The sequence below is a fragment of the Pezoporus occidentalis genome, unplaced genomic scaffold, assembly GCF_034315485.1.
Source record: "Pezoporus occidentalis ecotype Australia unplaced genomic scaffold, CSIRO_AGI_Poc_V1 ctg217, whole genome shotgun sequence".
NCBI lineage: Eukaryota > Metazoa > Chordata > Aves > Psittaciformes > Psittacidae > Pezoporus > Pezoporus occidentalis.
In genome coordinates this window covers 72,525-96,263 of record NW_026914040.1, presented here as the reverse complement: position 1 = coordinate 96,263, position 23,739 = coordinate 72,525, and the positions used below count along the sequence as shown (strand labels likewise).

At 49.4% G+C, this 23,739-nt stretch overlaps 1 protein-coding gene across 2 annotated transcripts; it reads left to right on the top strand.

The window, feature by feature from the left end:
• The first annotated feature begins 4,145 nt into the window (after nucleotides 1-4,145).
• Nucleotides 4,146-16,723, top strand: LOC134164344 (5-hydroxytryptamine receptor 7-like). Of its 2 annotated transcripts, none has more exons than XM_062619966.1 (3): nucleotides 4,146-4,258; nucleotides 5,157-5,710; nucleotides 15,101-16,723. In XM_062619966.1, the coding sequence occupies exons 2-3, from the start codon at nucleotides 5,199-5,201 to the stop codon at nucleotides 15,873-15,875; spliced, it is 1,287 nt and encodes a 428-aa protein (XP_062475950.1). In that variant the 5' UTR covers nucleotides 4,146-4,258; nucleotides 5,157-5,198; the 3' UTR covers nucleotides 15,876-16,723. The 2 variants fall into 2 exon arrangements, with proteins under 2 accessions (XP_062475950.1, XP_062475949.1); XM_062619965.1 differs by lacking the exon at nucleotides 4,146-4,258 and adding an exon at nucleotides 4,287-4,427.
• Nucleotides 16,724-23,739: the final 7,016 nt, after the last annotated feature.

The following is a 23,739-nucleotide window of genomic DNA, read 5'->3' as shown; positions in this document are numbered from 1 at the left end:
AATGCCCCCTTTGCAGGGCATAGGGATGAGGCACTGGCGCTTGTCCTGGCTTTAGCTGTGATGGGACATGGAGATAATCCTTTAAGAGCCCAAACTGACAAACCTCTTGTGGATTTAGGCACTAAAAGCTGCCTGTTGTCCGTGCAGACTCCAGCAGAGGGAGTGTGGCTGCATCCAGCAGCTCTGATACCCGCTTCTCTTCAGCAAACACTGTTTTGAGAGGAGCTATTTGGATGTCTCCTCTGGATTGCCTTTTCCAGCACATTCCCCATTACTCCCCGTGCACTCACCCAGGGATGCCTTTAGACATAGATGTAAAGGTCATTTTTTCTTCTGTTTTAGGGAGATCCAATAAGAAATAAAGCAACCAAAGACCCAGCCGTGAGAGTTTTAAGTCACAGGTAACTTGTCAATGCTGGTAGGGTCCCATTGCTGAAATCCTTTGGCTACCAGTGCCACCTCTATGGTACTGGTCCCCTGGTCCCCACAGGGCACTTTGAGCCATGTCCTTGCTATTTGTCTCTGCCCCAGAGGATGGGTTTCTGCAAGGACGTAGATCTCCATTGCTGTTGTGGTGTAGAGGGATGCCAAAGAGATGGGAGGATGCAGGGATGCTCAGCTGGGCTCAGGGCTTCAAACCAAACTGGTCCAACCAAAACTGTTCCGCTTCAACCCTACTGTGTCTTATTTCAGGACTCTCCTTTGAACTGCTTTTGTCCTTTCTAAAACTGTGTGTTTATTGTTAGAGGATGTGTGTTTTGAGAGCTAAAATGCAGAGTTTTGCTGCCTTCTGGGACTTCCTGAGTGCCTCAGTTTCCCCTTAAACTCTGGTTCGTTTGCCACAGACCTCTGCCAGCCCCATTACCCAGCCCATGGGCTGAGGGGCTGAGACTGGCCACGTTGGGCTGGACCCTAAGTGAGGATAATTGGATACCATTAAGGTAGTGTTAACTGAGGAGCTGAGATTTAATGCCCACCAGGAGAAGATGGGGCTGGTTTTGGGAGAGGGAAGACTCAGAGGGAAAGCAGGACATGTGCCCAAGGAGGGGATGTGGTGCTTTGAGTGATTTGGGTCCCTAAAACACCTTGACCATCATTACTCCTGATCACAACCAGGATGCAGATACCATGGACAAGCACCACAGTATCTGCACATGGTCGGGTTATTGGCCACCCTGTTGTGACAGTGGGTAGAGGTCCTCAGATTCCAAACCAGAGAGGGTTTAGATACCCCCGACCACTTCATGGTGAACTTCACTGGAGGCAAGAGCAATCCTTAGCGATGCTCCTTGGTAACTGATAGCATTGAGTGATGTGTTTTGCCCATCTGGGCAGGCTCTGGCTGCAGTGCAGGGAGGATCACTTTGGGTGCAGGTCCTGAAAGCACTGAGAGGTTGAGGACCTTGGAGCTAATGAGATTTCTCAGAATCTGCATATTAATAACTGTGCCTATTACCATGCCATTAGCGTTAATAGGCTGTAATATTAACAACTAATAGTTAATAAAGTAGCCGCTTTAATGGTCATTTGCATATGAAGATGGAAGGATATATCTGGGCACTGACTTCACGAAACAGTGGGAGGACTTTGTTCATCTCCCCCTGCACATGGAGGGGGAAAACTTTGGGTATTTTGTGTCTTCAGTTTCTCAGCTTTATTTTTTAGGGCAGTTTCCTTTGGAATCATCCATCTTGCTCCAGCAACATCGCTGTGCCTTCAAATCAGTGCTTTCTTATCAGCTAGAGAGCAAATGATGGAGCTAAGGTGCATTGGCCTTCCTCCCCTAGTTGCCTAAATGCGATCAGTGCTTCCAGGCATTCCCCAAGGAGCGAGTGCCTTAAGAAGGTCATCATGGTCTGCAGCTGGAGAAGTGCTGCACTAAGAGTTTTAGGGAGAAGAGGAATTGCTATTGTTAATCCTTCCTTCACACAGAAATTGGTATTTTCCCTTCTGGCCTCCCAAAAATGAGCCCATACAGAGAACGTGCCCTCCAGCCTCTTAGTGTGTGTCCCATGAGCTGGATGTGGCTTTCTGCTCTTGTTTCTCCAGGGATTTTCTTGCATCCCAAATTACCAGAGCAGCTCGTTCCCCTGGAAAAGTGGGAGAAAGCCCTCCTCTTGTGTCCCCAGACCCACAGGGATTTGGGGAGGGAGAAGGTATAGGCTGTATCCTACAGAAATGAGGCTGGGATGGGATAAAGGAAGGTTAATTCTGCTCCGTATGGCAGGATTTTGAGGCTCTGCCATAAGCAGTGTAAGGAGTTGGCCAGAGCAAAAGGAGCATGAGGTTCATCACCTTTATTGCACCTTCTTCCTTCCTCTGCCAGGACATGAACCTGAGCACTGTGCATTAGGCGCCGCTTCCCAGCAGCACATCGATAGGGAAGCAATCCCTCCCTGTCTCTGCTTCCTAATGCACAGGAGCTGATGTTGTGTTCCTCTCTCAAAGGCAACCTCCAGGGAAGCTGGAAAATCCCCTTCTGAGCATCCCCACCCCGTATCCTTCCTGCCAAAGCCCGCACCCAGAGGTGGGAAGCAGGGCAGCTCATACACACATGGGGGAGACTGAGATGAGCTCTTAGGCAGAAGCTCTTCCCTGGGAGGGTGCTGAGGCGCTGGCACAGGGTGCCCAGAGAAGCTGTGGCTGCCCCATCCCTGGCAGTGTTCAAGGCCAGGTTGGATCCCTCTTTCTCCTTGGAAACACCGATACCTTGGGTGCATTTTCCTGCCCAGACGCTGTTGAATTCAGACTGGCTGCTGAAGCAGCTCCTCTGTACAAGGACCAGGCTTTGCAGGCTGTGTCTGTGTATCAGCCCCATCCATCCCAGCACGTCACCAGTCGTGAGGGGCTGAATATAACCCACCTTTAATGCAAGGAGCAGGAAAACCTGGCGCTGCCACACAGCCTGCCCTGGTGAGGAAGCTATTTTAGCCAGCCTCCCACACAGGCTGTGCTGCTTGAGCAGCAAAGGAGAAACCCTGGTGTTAAGCACTGCATTAAGAGCCCTGTTGCAGCTCATCGGTGCTTTCCTTGCAGATGCAGGGTGCATCTGCTCCCCAAAACCTCTTGGGGTTGGTGCCTACTCTGACCCCAGGTGATGCAGAGCTCTGCACCTCAGAGGTTTAAAGGTGGTTTTGCCATAATCACCCCTTCATGATGTCCCCAGGAGAGCTGGAGGGTGCCAGGGTGTTTGCACAGTGCTGGCGTGGATGAAGGAGCTGGGGGCACCAGGGATGGAGATGTGCATCCTGCTCCCAAAGTGCTTAACATGGGGCAGGGCAATGGGAAACACTTTAGGAGCTTGCAAACAGCCCCAAAGACGCTGCTTGCATCGCTTGTATCTGAACACCTATCACCTCAAAGGGTGCAGGATGTGGCCTGTGCAATGGGAGTTGCTGCTGTCCTCTCCTTAGGGAGGCAGCAGATGGGATGAGCCCCTGGGAAAACTGCCTTTAGGAGCAACCACATCCAGGAGATGTCCCTGCTCCTCTTCTTTGTACTGGGAGGAACAAGCAGCAGCTGCCTGATGCCCTGGGTCAAAGCATCCCAACACCAAAGCGCTGTGAAGCATTTGGTGGAGAGGGAAAGGGATGTGGATCTCCAGAGGCTCTTTGCCTGGTTGGTTTGTTCCCTCTGGGATAAGGGAAAGGCTCATCTTTAGGGATCTGCCTCTCCCTGGCTGTCTGCTGCTCTTCAGCACGGAGCTGAATGAATCATAGAATGGTTTGGGTTGGAAAGGATCTTAAAAGCTCATCCAGTTCCAACCCCTGACATGGGCAGGGATGCTTAAAAGCAGGGGGATGGAAAAAAATGCATGGAATAAGGAACGAAACCCTCTCCTGTTAAAAATCAGTCATAACAAGTAATGGGGAATGGTGCTTTGAAGCAGCCTTTCTCTGTACCCCCGCTCTGTGCCCTGCTTCCCGAGCTTCAGGCTGCTCCTCCTGCACCTGCCTCCGCATCTTCCCAACTTCCAGCCTTTCCTTTGAGCTCCCCGCACTGTGTCCCCCCCACCCCATCCATAGCTGCAGGGCTGGGGGTGTCTGCAGACCCCATCCCCGGTGCCTGCGGCTCCCGAGGGCTCAGAGGGAGCCGGGGACCATCTGGGTCCCTGCCCGGGGGAGGCGAGGGGAGGGCGGTAGGAGGGACCGGCGAGGCGGGGAGGGGAGAAGGATGCTCCGGGGGTGGCTCTTTGCTTCCTCCCCTGCCCGGAGCTCGCAGGGGCTCGCCTGGAGGATGTCTCACCCCCTCGGCACAGGTAACTGCGGGACCCCCATCGCTCCAGCCTGAGGAATGGGATGCAAAGGGGAGGAAGGGGTTGGAATCCTGCTTTGATTTAAACGAAACTCCCTTCAAGGGGAAAAAAAGGGCTTTGGAACAAGAAAGAGGATGCAGGATGTGCATGATGCTTGGAGCCCGGCATAGGGGTGAACCTTGCCCTAAAGTTGATGGCTGGGAAATACTTACAGGGGTGAATACCCCGGGGTGGAAGCGTGGTACCTGCTCTCTGTGCTTCTCTGCTCTGTGTGTGTGTGGTGATGCTCACAGCACCGGGCATGGGCTGGGATGCTCTGACCGTGCGTGGTACCCCGGGGATGCTGCATGTGATGAATACGCTCCCACTGCACCCTGCAGCTCTGCACCATGCTCCTGTGTGTACCTATGGTCGTGTGTTTCCATGACATGCCATGTGCATGGATTTACAGGCACAGCTCTGAAGTTCCTGTGTTAAGGCACGCAGGTGATGTGCGTGCACACGTTTGTGGCTGAGGCTTGTGTTGCCACGCGCTCTTTGACAGCCACGTATGAGAACATGCATGTGGCTGCATGGGATTTCAATGTGTGGATGCACAGGAGAAGTGCACAGCTCGGCAGCAGCACATCGTACCGTGGGCATTTATACCATGGGCTGCTGGTATCTATCCTGCTGGAAAAGCAGGCAGATGATGAGGCAGGCAACGCAGGCTCCTTTAAAAGTGGAGAGGAGCTTTCCTCGAGCATCCTTCAGTGTGTCTTTAAGGCAGACTTGGGAAGCAGCTTCTTGCCGAGCACGTGAGACCCAGCCGCATCCCATGCGAGAGCTGGGCTCGGGGTGAGGAGGGGGACTTTGTGTGCTTATCGTGTCTGAGACACCATGCTCTGGTTTGTCACTGGAGGTGTCACTGCTGGGAGTCCTGGTGCCGCGGTGAGCTCAGAGCATGCTGCTGAGGGTCAGCCCCAGGCGGTTCCTGGAGCATCCCCTTCTCTTCGTGGAGAACGCAGAGCAGCAGCAGCACCCGGCGCAGAAACCGCTCCCGAAGCCATTCATGACTGAGGAACCCTCCATCCCAACGGAGCCAGAGCTGCCCTCCTCCAACCTCACCAACGCCACGGACTGCGGCGAGGAGATCCTGCTCTATGGGGACACCGAGAAGATCGTCATCGGAGCCGTGCTCTCCATCATCATCCTCATGACCATCGCTGGCAACGGGCTGGTCATCATCTCCGTGTGCATCGTCAAGAAGCTCCGGCAGCCCTCCAACTACCTGGTGGTGTCCCTGGCTGCTGCTGACCTGTCGGTGGCCTTCGCTGTCATGCCCTTCGTCACCATCACAGACCTGGTAGGGGGAGAGTGGCTCTTTGGGAAGGTGTTTTGCAACGTGTTCATCGCCATGGACGTTATGTGCTGCACCGCCTCCATCATGACCTTGTGCATCATCAGTGTGGACAGGTAAGGGAGGGCATGGAACCTGCCGTGTGTTCATGTGGGCTCGAATTTAAGGGTGTTTCGGGAGGTTGAGGGCCACTAGAATCATGTTCCTGGTTGGATTCATGCTTCTGATTGTGCTGTTCAGGTTCATGAGGTTGCTGAGGGGTTTCTGTAGGAATTAAGGTGCCTCAGTCCCTTTGGAAGAGCTGCCTTAAGGTGCTTTCTCAAGCAGCTTCTCTAAGTCACCGGCATAATCCTCCCCCTCTAGGCATGTTTCACGTTGTTCTTTCTTCCTGTAAGAAACCTGGAGAGAGGCTTGGGACAAGGGCCTGTAGGGCCAGGCCAAGGGGAATGGCTTGAACCTGCCCGAGGGGAGACTGAGATGAGCTCTTAGGCAGAAGCTCTTCCCTGGGAGGGTGCTGAGGCGCTGGCACAGGGTGCCCAGAGAAGCTGTGGCTGCCCCATCCCTGGCAGTGTTCAAGGCCAGGTTGGACACAGGGGCTTGGAGCAAGCTGCTCTAGTGGAAGGGGTCCCTGCCCGTGGCAAGGGTTGGAACTGGAGGAGCTTTGAGGTCCCTTCCAACCCAAACCAGGCTGGGGTTCTGTGACTCCTTGGCTTGAGGAACGGAGCTAGAGGATAGAGCCATGACCTGACCTTCTCCATGGAAGGAAGCTGGGCTATAAAATTACTCAAGAAAACAGAAACCTCCAACAGATGCACTTTGAAAACCCAGGTTATGGGGCTTCTGGACCCAAGTCCTATAGGATGCTCTGCTGGTCCCAGGAGTTTTGCCTCTGCTGGGGATCGTAGAATCCTAGAAGAGCTTGGGTTGGAAACAACCTTAAAGCCCTTAAAGCTCCTCCAGCTCCAACCCCTTGCCACGGGCAGGGACCCCTTCCACTAGAGCAGCTTGCTCCAAGCCCCTGTGTCCAACCTGGCCTTGAACACTGCCAGGGATGGGGCAGCCACAGCTTCTCTGGGCACCCTGTGCCAGCGCCTCAGCACCCTCACAGGGAAGAGCTTCTGCCTAAGAGCTCACCTAAGGGACATCATCAGCTCCCTCCACCCCATCCCGATCCCCAGAAGCCCCGTTTGAGCCCAGTGCAGGCATTTGTGAGGCTTTTCTGCCTTCATCTCCCACACCTGAGGCTGGGAGGGAAAGGCTAAAGACAAACTGGCAGGACTGGAGCAAGTCAGCACCTCCATGGCTCTAATTATAGCATCCTGCGTCACCGGGGCCATGGCGGTGACGAGCCGGTGGGGCAGAGCTGACGCACGTGCTGGCTTTCATGGGGCTTGGTTTGGGTTTATGCTGGCACTGCTGCGCTGGGCTGTGATCAGCAGCTCGGGGACAGGAGGCTGCATGCGAGCTGTGTGCCTTTAGCTACGCTCTCAGCCTCCCCAGGTGTGAAACGGGGTGACAAAGCAGAGAGGACAGAGCCAGTCCTGCTGATGGTGGGTGATGTTACCCCCATCAGGTGAACAGCAAGTTCTGCCCCATAGTCCTCACCCCATAAGCTGCTGCTCCCCTATGAGCTGCCTTTGCCCTGCTCAGCTCAGCACTGCTGGTTTGAAAGCGCAGTCACTCCCAGGACCCACGGCAAGGTCCAGCTCTTCTGCTGAACTGGCTTTTCCTATTGAAAAGCCTGTCTGTACAGAAGGCAGGTGAGTGTCCAGAGCTGACAGAGGCTGGTTCTGATAGAGGGCAGAGAGTAAATGCAGTAATGGAACATGTCAATGCTTCCTCTTGATGAGTGAGGAGCAGGGAGGCAGCTACACACTGATCAGACTGGAAGTGCTTTAAAATTTCCCCTTCCTTTTCCCCCTTGATTTTCCCCTTCCTTTTTTCCCCACTTCTTTTTCCCCTTCCTTTTCCCCCTTCCTTTTCCCCTCTTCCTTTTCCCCCTTTTTGTTTTTCCCCTTCCTTTTTCCCCTTTTTGTTTTTCCCCTTTTCCTTTCTCCCCTTTTCCTTTTTCCCCTTCCTTTTTCCCCTTTTCCTTTTTCCCCTTCCTTTTTTCCCCCCTTCCTTTTCCCCCTTCCTTTTCCCCTCTTCCTTTTCCCCCCCTTCCTTTTTTCCCCACTTCCTTTTTCCCCTTCCTTTTCCTCCTTCCTTTTCCCCTCTTCCTTTTCCCCCTCTTCCTTTTTTCCCCTCTTCCTTTTTCCCCTTTTTGTTTTTCCCCTTCCTTTTTCCCCTCTTCCTTTTTCCCCTTCCTTTTCCCCTTTCCTTTTTCCCTTCTTCCTTTTTCCCCTTTTCCTTTTCCCCCTTCCTTTTCCCCATCTTCCTTTTTTCCTCTTCCTTTTTCCCCTTTCCTTTTTCTTTTCCTTTTTTCCCTTTCCTTTTCCCCTTCCTTTTCCCCATCTTCCTTTTTTCCTCTTCCTTTTCCCCTCTTTCTTTTCCCCCCTTTCTTTTCCCCTTCCTTTTCCCCCTTCCTTTTCCCCCTTCCTTTTCCTACTTCCTTTCCCCCCCCTTCCTTTTCCCCCTTCATTTTTCCCCTTCCTTTTCTCCCTTCCTTTTCCCATCCCTTTCACCTTTCCCCTTCCCACTGATCCCATCCTTTGGCAAAAGACTTTTCTGCCCACTGACCCCATCCCATCTCATCCCATCCCCTGGAGAAAGCCTCTTGCAAACATGCAAACAAACGGGACTGGCCTTTCACAAACATCATTGCAATCGATTCCCATTGTCCATCACATCTGTGCACAGGCAGGTGCCTGGGGTTGACATCAGTTTATCTTTCCCCATTGAAATGGGACCAGGCAGAAGGTTTCTGGGTTACCAACATGGGGGGATCCAGTGCTGATGGCCATCAGGAAGACAATGGGTAGGAAACTGTTCCATGGAGGATGGACATGAGTTGCATCTGCATAACTGAAACCCTTGGCTTGAATGGGAGCAGCTCAGAGGAGCCCAGGAATGGGGCAGATTCAAGTCGTTGCTGCAAAACTCTTGTTGCCAGTGCTGATCTGTAGGGAGAGAAAAACTTCCCACCCCACAGCGACACTGAGCCCCATCTCCCATGGCTCTCAAATGCTCATCCATCTCCTGCCCCATCCCTGGCAGTGTTCAAGGCCAGGTTGGACACAGGGGCTTGGAGCAAGCTGCTCTAGTGGAAGGGGTCCCTGCCCGTGGCAGGGGTTGGAGCTGGATCAGCTTTGAGGTCCCTTCCAACCCAAACTATTCCATGATCTCTGCTGCACCTTCTCTAGCTGCCAGCCATGCGATCCCCACCATCCTTTTTGGGTGGTTTAGAGGAAAATGGAGCTGCAGGAAAGGAAATGCTGGAGGCAGCAGGTTCCTTCAGACCTCTCAGCAGGGGCATGAAGAAAGAATCTGTGATACAAGAAGCTGCCATAGAGCTGCGTCTTCTTGGGCTTGTTCTTGGGTGCATCTGCGCAGCAACTGCACCATGCTGGGAGCCCCGATGGGCTACAGCATTGCTGTTTGCTCCCAGACCTTCCAAATACCTGATGGTGGAAGTTGTGCAGTTAGAGGGCAATTGCCCAAGATGTGTTTTTAGCTGGGGAAAGAGGAAAAGAGCAAAGGTTGTGTTTTGAGCAGAAGGAGGACTGGCAGGGCATAGGAAGAGGGTGTGCTGTGCCACTTTGGCTCTAGGTGGGAAGAAGGGCATGCTCCAAGTGCAGGAGGCAATGGGAATAATTGAGATGCTCTCTGATATTCAGATCAGGAATAGGTGACTGGGGCACCAGCCTGCTGCTTTCTGCTTCAACAGTCAGTAGGAATGGGCTGCGAGTTGTGTGAGTTATCCCAGGGCAGTACCTTGAGCATCCTGTAAGTCACCATTGCTCCACATCAACCCATCATCCCCACAACTCCAACCAGGCAGTTGATGGAGATGGATTGAGGGAGAGCGCAGGTACAGGACCACTCCTGGGTGTCCTTCTCCAGACTTGGGATGGGCAAGTTTTTGCTTTAGCTCCTGTTGGAACCATCTCCAAAAGCACACTTTTCCCTTCCTATGATGCTACAAAGCAAAGCCAACCACAGAGCGAAAGCGAAAAGATAGCTGAGTTTGCAGAGAGCCTGAAGAGATGAAATGGCTTTTCATCTCAGCAAGGCATTAACTGAAATTCCCCCCCCCTCCTCCCCAGTGATGATGGCAAGCTGTTCCTCCTGCCCTGCAAGAGACAAAAGGAGCAGATCTGGTGCTTCTCGGAAGTATAAATATCTCCTCTTATTCTGTCCTCAAAGCCAACTTGGTCAGCACTGTAGGTACCTGCCTCGTTCTGCCAAAGAGAAGGTTGGGTTTTATTGATGGCTGAAGTGTCATCATATTTGGGTAGCTCAGATATACAAAGGGGTTGGTTTGCCCAAGATGATGAGCCCTATTAAAATGTAGGCTGCTCTTATTGATTATTAATGCAGAACGCTTTCTAAAAGCCTCTTGATTGGAGCTGGTAGAACTAATCTGGGCTGAAGGCAGATTTGATTGATTTTCTTTTGAATCCGAGAAGAAATATGCTGGAAACATCCATTTTTCTCTTACATTTTTCTGATAAAAAAGCCTGACAATGCTATGGGTTCTTTAATGCTACAGAGCAAAAACAAGATGACAAGGAAAAATCCCCTTTTGGCTGTTTATCTTTTGATGAAGCTCTCTGTAAAAATACCAAGTGGCTGACAAAAGAAGCTCCCAAACCCCACATATCACTTCAGGTTTTCCTAACGGAGAAAAGGTCTCCATCCATTTCCCAGGCAGCCCTACTGGGGCTCTCCCATCTCCTTGGCAGGAATTTTTTACCCCAAATCAGATGATCTAACCCAAATTGGCATTGTCTTCCCTAGAAAGAATGCCTCCCAAAAGAGCATTGCCTTTCCCTTGTCCTTCATCTGAACATGTCCCAGGCCCTGTACATCCCTGCACTGCATCTCCAGTGAGCTGGGATGCACCCATGGGATGCTCCCACCAAACCTGGCTTAGGACATGGGCACATGAAGCCATAGGGAGCCTCCAGTTGCCCTTTGCATCCTCCACCTCACTCTCCTTCATCAGGATGGGGCAGGCATAGCATCAGCTTGGGAATCAGGTGTGGAGCTTAAATAGGGCCAGGAGAGATTGAGCAAGAAAGCAGTGGGGTCCAAAACCCCCCAACTCTGGGTTCCTTTGGGCTCAGCCTGCCTGTGTGAGTGGAGGTTTGTCCTTTCCCAGCTCACCAGCTGCAGAATGGAGAGAAGGGAACCTTGGAGAGCTTTTGTTTTCCTTTATTATTTAATCCTTGACAGAAGGATTCAAGAATTAACATTGATCTTACTCTAAGTGCACTGAATTGGGGTTGATGGTGGAGCACAGCTTGGGGCAGGCCTCCTACCCTATGGTCAGCACTCAGGCTGCCAAGACATCCATGGGAGCGAGGATATGGAAGTTTATTACACAAGGAGCAAGTGGCTGCACAATCAGCTCTGCACAGGGGGGGGATCCTACAAAGCAGCACAAATCAGTGCTCCGGGTACTGCCTTTCGTTACCTGATTACCTCTAAACTTGATTAACAACAAGACAGACGCAACCAGAAGAAAAACAACAGGGAAAAAGAACCGAAGGGAGAGAGTTTGATTTGAATTTCATGGCATGCCTGTGCAATCTCGCCTCCCGCACTGCTCTAAACGCTGGCCTATTTTGAGGTCTTCCCGCTCGCATCGGAATGATAAGCAAAAGACCTCAAAACAGCCCCGTTTCCTCCACCCGCAGATGAAATGTGTCAGCTTTGCCTGCTTTTTAAATCTTGTCACTGTGCATTTGGCTTGGCTAGCGTGTAAATTCCTTGAAGTTTTCGGCAAATCCCGAGTGGATCAGCTTCTAAAAGGAAACCCAGTAATAGCATAATAAAGGATATCGCACCACACAGCATATATTAGTTTGCAAAGTTCTCAGCTTGGGATATAGAGATGAGTGATATTTTTAGGTGCTGAATTTGCAGATGCAACAGCACGGGCATGGTTTTCTCCCAGTTTAGAGGGACATCAAATCTCTTCTTCCTCTATAGCCCCTTCCTAGGACAGGCAGATTTCCAACCCAAACCATTCTATGATTCTATGACTATATAGAATATATATATATATATAATCATAGAATGGTTTCGGTTGGAATGACCTTAAGATCATCCAGTTCCAACCCCCTGCCATAGGCAGGGAAGGGGACAATGGTGTGTATTGGAAGAACAGCACCAAAACCCAGCCCTGTTGTCCACATCTCCTCCTTCACCATGCTGCTGGGTATTGAAGCAACAAAGGTGGTCATGGGGGGTTTTGCTTGGGTTTTGTTTCTAAGGCCAGGTAAAGAAAAAACAGAGGAAAACAGGAAAAGAATAAGTCAGTGAATGAATTCAAATTCATTTGATCAGGGAGGCAGGGGAGAGCACTTTGGGCTTGGAATTTATTTAGCAGTCAGGAGGCAAGGGTGAATTGGATTTATTTTTACTTTATTTCCAATCTCGGGGAATGATCTGGAAAAGGGAAATAATCAGGGAATAAAAAATCTCCAAACACCTGCAATGAGGATGATTCTCAGAAAGGAAACAATGATACAGCAGAGGTAAAAGTCACTCCAGAAATGTTCCTTATGGGGCAGAAAAGCCCGTTCTTCCCTTCTGTTCTCACTGCCCTTTTGGATTGCTAGTTTATCCAAGAGCAGTTAAGAGGTGACATGATCCTGCCTAAAAATGCCTACATGTTCCTGACAGCAGGTTTGGATCAAAAAGGCCATAGCATAGAAGAAACCCATATGAGTTGCAAGAGGTTTTTGCTGGATTGATTGAGGCTGAACAGCAGGCAGGTGTCTTTCAGAGGGAACATTGGCTGACAGTGGCCAATCCCCTGCTGATTTATGGGTTTGCAATTATAATTTACTAGCAGTTGACACCATTTCTTAGCCACAAAAACCCTCTCAATCAAGGCTGGGGATGATTTAAAATCACACCCTGTAGCCTGGGGTTCAAAATCACACAACCATAACCAGGAGCTGATGGTTGATGCACTCTCCAGATCCTTTCAGTCAAGATAAGAAGGTAACACCTAACTCCAAGCATCAGGATGTGCAAATCTATGGGTCACCACATGCTTTTGAACTCTGTTACTTGGAACTCCTCTTATTTTACTCTCAAGGGAGGGCTGGATGTCATCACTTCGGGAGCTATGGGCCATGCAGGGGAGCAGACAGCTCGAGCTGTTTATGTCTCTCTTGTCTTGGCTTCCAGAGGTCATCAGGAGTAGATCACCGAATCACAGAATCCCAAGGGTTGGAAGGGACCTCAAAAGATCATCTAGTCCAACCCCCCTGCAAGAGCAGGGTAACCTAGAGTACATCACACAGGAACTTGTCCAGGCGGGCCTTGAATATCTCCAATGTAGGAGACTCCACAACCCCCCTGGGCAACCCGTTCCAGTGCTCTGTCACTCTCACAGGAAAGAGATTTTTCCTGATGTTCCCATGGAACCTCCCATGCTCCAGTTTACACCCATTGCCCCTTGTCCTATCACTGGACATCACTGAAAAAAACCTAGCTCCATCATCCTGACACTCACCCTTTACACATTTGTAAACATTGATGAGGTCACCCCTCAGTCTCCTCTTCTCCAAGCTAAAGAGTCCCAGCTCCCTCAGCCTCTCCTCATAAGGGAGATGTTCCACTCCCTTAATCATCTTTGTGGCTCTGCGCTGCACTCTTTCAAGCAATTCCCTGTCCTTCTTGAACTGTGGGGCCCAGAACTGGACACAATATTCCAGATGCGGCCTCACCAAGGCAGAGTAGAGGGGAAGGAGAGCCTCTCTTGACCTACTAACCACACCTTTCTAATGCACCCTAGGATGCCATTGGCCTTCTTGGCCACAAGGGCACATTGCTGGCTCATGGTCATCCTCCTATCCACCAGGACCCACAGGTCCCTTTCCCCTTCGCTACTGCCCAGCAGGTCAGCCCCCAATCTGTACTGGTACATGGGGTTGTTCTTCCCCAGATGCAGGACTCTACACTTGCCCTTGTTGAATTCCATCAAGTTCCTCTCTGCCCAACTCTCCAGCCTGTCCAGGTCTTGCTGAATGGAAACACAGCCCTCTGGTGGGTCAGCCACTCCTCCCAGTTTAGTATCACCAGTGAACTTGCTGAGGGTACACTCAGTTCCCTCATCCAGGTCGTTGATGAAAATACTAAACAGCACTGGTCCCAGCACCGACCCCTGAGGGACTCCACTAGTCACAGACCTCCAGCTGGATTCTGCCCCATTGACCACAACTCTCTGCCTTCTTCCTTCCAACCAGTTCTTGATCCACCTCACTACCTGATCATCAAGCCCACACTTCCTTAGCTTATCTATGAGGATGCTGTGGGAGACAGTATCAAATGCCTTACTGAAATCAAGAAAAACCACATCTACCGCTCTACCATCATCCATCCACCTAGTTACTTGCTCACAGAAGGCTATAAGGTTGGTCAAACATGACTCCACCTTGGTAAAACCATGTTGGCTGCTCTTAATGACCCCCTCATCCTTGATATGTCTAGATGTTGCAGGAATAGTAGGTTTGTTCTAATACTGCACACTGGCCTTGGATGCCATGGTTTAGTGTGAGGTGTCCCTGCCCATAGCAGGGGGGCTGGAACTGAATGATCTTAAGGTCCTTTCCAACCCACATGATTCTGTGATGGAGATGGGAGTGACGGGTGAGCTGCTGACAGTGAAAAGCTGTCAGTCTTGCACCTCAGTCCATCACCCGATCGCTAGCTCTGCTTTCTGTGCCCATCCAGACCCATCCTTAAGTATTCACAAAGGTGAGATTGCTCCAAAGTTGCCTGGAAAAATAAGAGAAGGGTGTTGTCCTTCCCACTTCCCATTAAACACTGGTATGGGTCTATTCATTTCATCTGGAGCCAGTCCTGGTGTATCCTGTGCAAGTATTACTCTGTGGATCATCCACTCCACTCCTGTGTGCTTCCCTAGGAAAGCAGCAGTAAGGAGTGAGTCTCATGCCATAGACTCACAGAATAGTTTGGGTCAGAAGGGACCTTCAAAGGTCATCTAGTCCAACCCCATGTCTGGAAGTTGTTGCATGTTCCCTGTACAAACGAGTTCTGATGGAAAACTGAGCTTTTTTAAAGCATTTTTATCCCTTAGAAAGCCATGTGGAGCTTGGACTGCTCTCACCAATTAAATGACACGTCATGTATGGAAGGGGTACAAGAAAGCAGTGGGGAATAGCTGAAATAAGGTGTTCAGGAAAGAGAGCTAAAAGACTCTACAGAAGATACTCCAGCTATACAACCCTGTGTATGTTTCCGTTTGGTGATTTAATTTCTTGCCTTGTGATGGAGCATTAACTTGTGATTAGGAATGAAACCCACCCCAACACCACTCACCCCTTGCGACCCTCCTAACCCTTTACAACTCTTCTCTTTTCCAGGTATCTGGGGATCACTCGGCCATTGACCTACCCCGTGAGACAAAACGGGAAGTTGATGGCCAAGATGGTCTTCATCGTCTGGCTCCTCTCTGCCTCCATCACTCTTCCTCCTCTTTTTGGCTGGGCCAAGAACGTCACCGTGGAAAGAGTCTGTCTCATCAGCCAGGACTTTGGGTACACAGTGTACTCCACAGGGGTTGCCTTCTACATCCCCATGGCGGTCATGCTCGTCATGTACAGCCGGATCTACAAAGCAGCCAAGGTCAGCGCCGAGAAGCATCGCTTCATGAACTTCCCCAAGCACTATGAAGAGGAAGGTGTCTATTGCCTGGAGGCTTCCAACCGGAGCCACCACCACAGCTCCAAGCGCACCAAAGCGGTGGAGGAATGTGCCACGCTCTCCAAACTGCTCCGGCAAGACCGAAAGAACATTTCCATCTTCAAACGGGAGCAGAAAGCAGCCAGGACCCTCGGCATTATCGTGGGGGCATTCACCTTTTGCTGGCTTCCCTTCTTCTTGATGTCAACAGCTCGGCCTTTCATCTGTGGCATCCGCTGCAGCTGCATGCCCCTGAGGCTGGAGAGGACTCTGCTCTGGTTGGGATACACCAACTCCCTCATCAACCCTTTAATTTATGCTTTCTTTAACCGAGACTTGAGGACTACTTTCTGGAACCTCCTGAGGTGCAGGTACAGGAACATCAACAGGAGGCTCTCCGCCGCCAGCATGCACGAGGCCCTGAAAGCCACAGAGAGGCACGAATGCATCCTGTAGAGCCACGTCCTCTCGCCCAGTGCCTGTCCAACAAATCCCTGCCTCTCCATTTCAGGTTCCTTGCTTCTCTTGCCTCCTGGGGCTGGTGGAAACCATGCGTGCCATTGTCCCCCCTGCCACCGCTGAGAGTGACATCTCTTCCCCTTGCCCTTGGAGGAGCTGAGGTTCTTGCATTAGGAACAAAGTGGGCAGCCCCTCCTTCTCACCATGTCCCAAGTGAGAGCTGAAAAGCTGTGAGCAAGACTGGGGGGGGTTCAAGGTCTACCGCCGACTGTGGGCAAGTCACACCACATTTCTGTGCCTCAGTTTCCCCATCTGTTAAAATGAAAGGAAAAGAAACCCTCCCAACCAAACAAACAGACAAAAAACCCTTAAAACTTTACCAGACTGTGGCTCTCCGCCTTCAAAAAGGGCTCTAAGGTCTGTGAAGGGCACACAATAGACTATGTAAAGATGACATTGGCTGCACTTCTCTCTCAAACATCACAGCAGCTGTAGGCTCTGTTGTAGATCCAAGCACTTGTGCCATCCCAGCTTACATAAACTCTTTCCACCAATGTAACTGCATTTTACACGCTGGCTCATGTCCAGGTTTGCATGTCAGAGCAGTAATACCAATGACCCCTTTTCCCCTCACACTGTAGCACTGCAGCACTTGAAAGAAGCACGCTTGCAGAACAGAACAACTGAACATGAAGCTTCCTTTATGGCTGGATAGGAAAGTCTGACAGGCTCCTCATCGGGGCAATGACAGTTATGTGTATTGGGTTGTATGGTAATTCGTTCTCAGACAAGTGATGTGTGTTCCTAATTTGTGGCTAATTGACTCCATAAAAGCACGCTTTGGTTGACAACAGAAAAAAGTATGTGATTTCTCTGACAGCTTTACAGTGCTTCAGTACAATGTCCAGCAAGCTTGGAAAAATACACTCAGTGATGTATCCTTTTTTTAAAAAAAAAGGAAAAAAAAAAGCTCATCTGGTTTCCTTATTTTGGCGTAAAGACTTCAGTTACTTTGATTTCAAAGCATCCCTTTACTTCTGTGTGGTGGTGGGACTTGTCTTCCTGCAGTCCTCTTTGCTCCTGACCAACCTCATTGCCTGAACCTTGCTTTGCAGCCCCACAAACCCTTGCCTATATGAAGTTGATGCCTGCTCTATGGGGTCAGTTGTTAGAACATCTCCTGTCTGGGTTTTCTAGTCAAAGCCAGACTGTTCAGAGGTTCAGGGAAAGAAGTTTCTAGCCCTCCTGCCACTACAGGTTTCCTTTATCAAGCAAGAGTGTACGAGTGGCAGTAGTCTCAACTCTTGCAGCATCATGCAGTGTGATGCCTCCTTGCATAGCTAAGTTGGTTGTTGGACGTCTCGGCTGACAGCTGACATGGTTTGGCCTAGTAATCAAGATGTGTCCCATGAAACCTTTTGTGGTCTCACTTCTCTTTTGGATACAGACTCGAGAAACAGAATAATTTCTGTTCTGTTTCTTTCAACACTTGCTGCCTCTAGAGATGTCCAACAAGTTCCTCAGTTTAGACTGGTAATTTACAGCAGGGAAAATGCTGTGAAGCCCAATGGAAATGTCCTAAGGAACTGAGAGGTTGGGTACAGAAACAACAGTGTGTCCAGGTATTCTCCGAGTTCAAGACCAGCTTGGACGAGCCCTCGGGTGCCATGGTTTAGCATGAGTTGTCCCTGCCCATGGCAGGGGTGTTGGAACTTGATGATCTTAAGGTCCTTTCCAACCCTAACTATTCTAAGCTCGTGTCCTCACAGCCACAATTTCACATAGGAACAGAGGAGGTGGTTGTAGCTGTTGTGTGGGTCTCCAGTGGCAAATGCTTAAAGAGCAGACAGCAAAGAGATTTGAAGGCGGACTTAGTCAGGAGGGATCATAGAAGTTTAGCTAGAGCTCTCCTTCACCTGTTATCCCACACAGGAGCTCTTTGAAGAGTAGTGAGTGATGCTGCTAAGATGGTTAACAGCTTGCTTTCTATCTCCCATGGTTTGCTCCCTACAGTTGTATGTTGGTGTTAGGTTTGTGCAAGGCTGCCTGGACCAGGCTGTCTGTTGAAGGCAGAGCATCACATCCCTTGCAGCCACACTCAGTCCCCTTGTCCCTGTGCTCAGAGGCTTCTAATTTATATCCAAGGCAAACACAAAATCCAGCCTGGATGAACTGTCTAGAGGGATGCCAGCAGCAGGGACCTGTCCTCTGCCATCCTGACCAAGACAGATGCTATAGCCCATGGAAACTTGAGGTCCCTGGGATACCCTGTGGTCTTGCATCCTGCTAACCAGAGCCCCACCAACCCACACCCTCTTGTGTTCACATTTCTTCCTCATGAGCTGCCTAAATCTTGCCACAACCTCTCTGCTTCCCCTTAAAAATGTATATATGTTCACCTCGGTGCTCTTGCTCCTCATCACCCTTCCCCAGCTTGGTTGCAACGTCTCATGATGCTCCTGCTTCCAAGCCCATACAATAAGTCAGAATCATAGAATGACTTGGATTGGAAGGGGATTTTAAAGCTCATCTACTCCAACCCCCTTTGCAATGAGCAGGGACATCTTCAACTAGACCAGGTTGCTCCAAGCCCCATCCAGAGTTCCCCACACAAGCCTCTAGGGCATGGTCCGACTGCCATGACCTGCTTAACAAAAACAGCCCCTTTCCTCCCAGAAAACACTCTGGGCCATCATCTCTGTCACAACATTTTAGCAGCAGCTGGTCTCTGGCTCTGGCCTGCCATGGGCACATGAGATTCCTGCAGGGATTCCTCCCTAGGCTCCCCCAGCTCTTCACTTGCCATGGAGTTAACGGTGCTCTTTCGACAGAGCTGTCTGGATTAAAGCTAAGCAGCTGCTAATTCAGGCTGTCTCGTCAGGATGTGAAAGCCCCCAGGAGAGCCCATTCCATATTCAGCACATAACAAAGGATTCTGGTTTGTGCTGCTGCAGTATATTTACATGTCTAAGGTCACAGTGGCAAGGGTTTTACTTATTTTCTGTATTAAGCATTCTTAAACTGCCTTCAAAATTCATAATCTTGTTTAATTCCACTTAACATCCCTATTCTAATGGCATTTCCAGCAGTGCTTTAAAGTATTCTGCAGAAGACTTATGAAACCATGTTTGAAACTTAAATGAAGTCAGATGAATACCGTTTTTTCTGGTTTGATGGTTCTTCCGGCATAAAAAGAGTAAGGGAAAGGATATGATTCTGGATGATCCAAAATCCAAACTTCTTCCAAGCAAGAAACAGAGCAAAATGGTTCATTTGTCTTAAAAATCAGTGTTTTCTTTGACAATGTTTATCACTCCCAGAGAAGTGGAAAATGCCCCATCCCCTGCAGTGTTCAAGGCCAGGTTGGACAGAGCCTTGGTGAGGCATCCCTGCCCATGGCAAGGGGGTTGGAACTGGGTGATCTTAAAGTCCTTTCCAACCCAAACCATTCTATGATCACTCAAGTCTTAATGGTCATCTTTATCTTATATCTTCATTTTAAGCTGTAGTTGTGTTGAAAAGCAAAGCTTTATTTTCCAGTAAAAATTCCAAGAGCTTTTTTCCAAAGATATGTAAGCATAACTTCATTAAAGCAAACCATTTCCCTGAAAAACCAAGATAGCTTGCATGGTTTTTCCAGTAGTTATTTTCTCAAGCTGTGAGATTTCAGTTTAAACTCTTGCTTTTTAACTCTCCAACATGAAATCGTGTTTAGATTAAACAATGTGCAGCCAAAGATATCAAGGCCTTTTTCATACATGAGTGAGCACCACCCATTTAGTTAAAGCCAGTCAAGATCCTTGTAGATGAGCTGCTAAATCATGCTGAAAATACTCAGTGGGTTTTTCCTTTTTTAATCAGACAGGAATCAATGCATTTGGCATCTGAGAAAAAAGAAGGGGTTTAAAATAAGCCTGAGCCATTTTGAAGCTGATTTTAGCTCTCACAGTGTGCCCGAGCAAACTGTGTGAGATGTGAGAGGAATCAGCTCTGTAAGAGTCCCTGGTTAAGCAATAATCTGAGCTCATGGAGGAAAGAATCAATTTAGGAGGACAAGAGAAACTTTTGTGGACAATCAGAGCCGCAGCAGGGGAGCAGAAACACAGTGGAAAAGAATGAGGAGCCTCGGGCAGAGGAAAATGAAGTAATTCAGGCATAAAACAAGTAGGTCTCAAGTCAGTTTTTATTCCACTCTATGTGCAGGAGAAGTACATACAGAAACATGGGCAGAAGTGACATGGGGAGAAAAGACAGTGTCTGACAAACCCCTATGGCTGTCCCAGCTGGGGTATGGAGGTTTTTGATAGAGACATTGAGCAAAGCCAGGCGAGATCAGCTTGAGATGTAACGAGAAGCCCAAGGCAGTAAAAGCCTGTAAAAGCCCATGTGTCTCTTCCCAAAGAGTGTGAAACCTGCCCACTCTCTGAAGCCAGCACTCTGTGGATGAGTTTGGTTGATAGAGATGAGTGCTGGAGATTTGCACAGGCAGCTCAGCAAACCCACTGTGTTCTTCATCTCCACTTGGGCCCAAGCATCTCTATAATCTCCAATGTAATATTAAGATAGCTGAACCACATCGGACTGGAAGCTGATCTAGACCAGGATCTTACCTTGAGCAGAACCCACTGGTGGATTCTTACAGAGATAAACCTGTTGTAGTACCTTTCCTTGTCCTAGCAATTAAAGGTTCATCAATTTGCTGAGCCACAAGCACTCTCATATATTTTAATAACCTCCAGCGGGTGCTTTTCTTGTCACCTTTTATGTCTGTCCCACTCTGCCATCCTGAGGCATTGAGTTCCACAGTTTAATTACATTTCAAGTAAAGAACTGTTTTCCTGCACTCATGTCAAACCTGCCATCTGCTGAGCTCATTAAGGGCTGGCTAATCCTAGCATTAGGAAGGAGAATGAGCAATCATCCCTATCCACCCTCTCCAGGCCAGTTATGCTTTTGTAAATCTCTTCCATATTCTCTTTGACATGAAGTCTATCCAGCCCATGAGTCCTTCTCCAACAGCAGACATAAGGAGATGCCTTGGGAAGAATACTGGCACAAGGACAGTTTGGATCATATGCTTTTCCCACCTTCCGCTACCTGCAAAGCATCCAACCATTTTTAGTTCAGGAAATTCCCCCTCAGACATGGTTTCCCCCTGTTTTTCCACAAGCAAATGCCCAACCTGATAACCCCATGTAACAGCCTCGCCTGGGGCACCTCACAGAGCTTCTGCTGAGCTTAGCGAGGAGAAGGCAAAGGGGAGAGCTAATGTTGGCCAACCGGTATTTAGAGAGGGATTACAGGGAGCAGGAGGCAAACTCACCCAGAGAGGTGTCTCCTCCTTTGGAGATACTCAAACCTCAGCTAGATGAGGTCTTCAGCAACCTGATTTACCTCTGGAAAGGTGAATTTACCTCTGAAGCTGTCTTCATTTTGAGCATGACGTTGGTTCAGATACCTCCAGGCTTCCCTTCCGACTTCAGCAGTCTATGATTCGGATGATTTGTCAAGTTCCCCACTCAAACTCGTGTAAATATTTACCATCCATGCTTTTTTGGCAAGACGATCCACAGATCTACCACCTGCCATGTGAAAAAAAGCTCCTTCTATTTTGAACCTTCTCAAAGCACTGAAGTTGCATGTCTAATAAAACTGAAAGTCGGCCACACAACACTTTCCACCTGTGTTCTTACGTTAGAAAACGCTTTTCCTTTGTTGTTTATTGCCATTTTAATCTGGACACATTCCGTATTCACCACTCACTTGCCTGGCTCTATTCCTTTTCTCCATCTCGTGCACCGCTGAGCTTAAGCAAAACCCCAATAACATCAAATGAATGGGCAAGCCATTGCCATTGTGGCACATGATTAAGGCAATGGGTGGTTGGTTCCAGCCGTTCTCAGCACTGGCACACAGGGAAGGAAGCAGACGTTGCTCTGTTTAGATGGTCCCACACTCTTTAAATGACTACAAGATCTTTCACGTACAACACACGATTTCAGAGGAGAGCAAGAAGAAAGTGGGAGTTGAAAGATGATGTTGTACAAATGCCTTATTCCTTGAAGAGCTGGATATACCCTGCACACAGAGTTTTCTTTAGCTCTCTTTGCTTGCATCGAGACTTCTTTTCCCTGGGTGAACCTTGCACTTGGCCCCTTGGTTATTCAGATGGGCACCTGATTACAATGCACAAAACCTCACATATGGGTTGTTTTCCCATGTTTCCTATCTGAAATATCTGCATCCCTGTGACAAGAGTATTACAGCTTCCTTAAAAATAAAGGGGAGAAGGCAGCATCTCCTATGGAAAGTAACCCCCAAAAGTGTCTTGTGGCTCTATGAAGGAGCATGTGAACCCAAGAGGTTTCAGGGCAGTGCTGGAATCACCATGCCTTGAAGTGTTCACAAACCATGCAGGTGAGGCCCTTAGTGACATGGTTTAGTGATGGTCTTGGCAGTGCTGGGGTAAAGGTTGGAGTTGGTGATCTTAAAGGTCTTTTCCAACCTTGATTCTATGATTCTATGATTCATGACAGCAGCTAACTCTAGGGTATAAACAGCTTATAGGTGGTGGAAATTGGACCAGGACAGGATTTACTGGTGATGGACATGAATAGGCATGGGACATGGAGAAGGTTGAGGTTGTGTACGGCATGGTACCCCAGCCTATGTGGAAAAGGAGCTCTCTGTGCAGCCCCACACTAACAAAGGGTCTGACATCCAACTTGATGGATGATGACAACCATAAGCTTGGTTGATCCCCATGTCCTTTGACTGCTAGAGTAAAGCATCACTTGAGTGGGCAGGTAGCGAGAACAGCCATCCTGGAGGCATGCTCACTGACAGTCAGGATATATTCATACCATTACACATCGATCAGCCCCCAGGATTTATGTGCTCACCCTGCTCTGTTTCACCATCAAAGTGCTGAGTCTAAGCCCTGAACATGCTCTTCTCTAAGGCAGCCACATCGCAGGCTATTCCAGCTACTCTCAGCTCTGGGCAGCCTACATGCACTGTACGTCCTCCTGCTCCCCCACCAAGCACGTGGACCTTGGACAGCAGCAGCCGGCCTCATCTGCTGCTGCACAACTTGCCAAAGAGCTGCTCGAGCAATTAAAAACAGCACAAATCTTTATAGGCTGCAATGTGTGTGTGATGCCTGTGTGCGTGGTGCCAGCGCAGAGCTGGGAACTTGCAACACTTGCTCCAGCCCGTGCAAAAAGATAATGAATATTAACTCTTTCTCATCCTCAGAAAGGATGTATAAACACTGCACTATCCAGAGCCACTTTTTCAGCCTCTCTGCTGCTCTTAGCTTCACATCTCTGCCCCTTTGACCACGGTCAGTGGTCTGTTAATGCAGCAATAAGGAAAAGAGAGAGGAAGACAGTGGCCAAACGCCAAATGTTTGATGGCAATATGTAAAGCATCAGCACAGCTCACGAGGGCTCTGCTCAAAGGCTGTGATTTTCCTGTTTCAGCACAGACAATCTGAGCACCCAATGTACATTTTTAGACTGTGAAATGCCTCCGCCATTCAGCTCACAGACTAAAGCTTTGGGCAACAGCTCCCGTCATGTGCCTGGTGTGAGCAGACCCAGATGAACTGCAGCCATACCTCCAGGAGATGCTCTCCCTAAAGGAGAAGCAGTAACAGGTCTTGTGTATGGTCCTGAAATGTCCTAGCAAAGCTTACCTGTGGTTTCCATCAGTCTCATATTGCCACACTCCTTCCCATCTCAAGACTATGGTCAGACCTAGATGAGGACCTGAACCCTCAGGTCTGGGTTACATGGTAGTATGTGGGACAATCACCTCTTAATTACTATGGAAAGTACTATTGCAGGATCTCTAAACA

Excerpts from the sequence above, each read along its gene's own strand:
- LOC134164344 (XM_062619966.1), top strand. The coding sequence starts at position 5,199 with ATGCTGCTGAGGGTCAGCCCCAGGCGGTTCCTGGAGCATCCCCTTCTC. Across the intron at positions 5,711-15,100 it reads TGCATCATCAGTGTGGACAG|GTATCTGGGGATCACTCGGC; the intron begins GTAAGGGAGGGC and ends TCTCTTTTCCAG.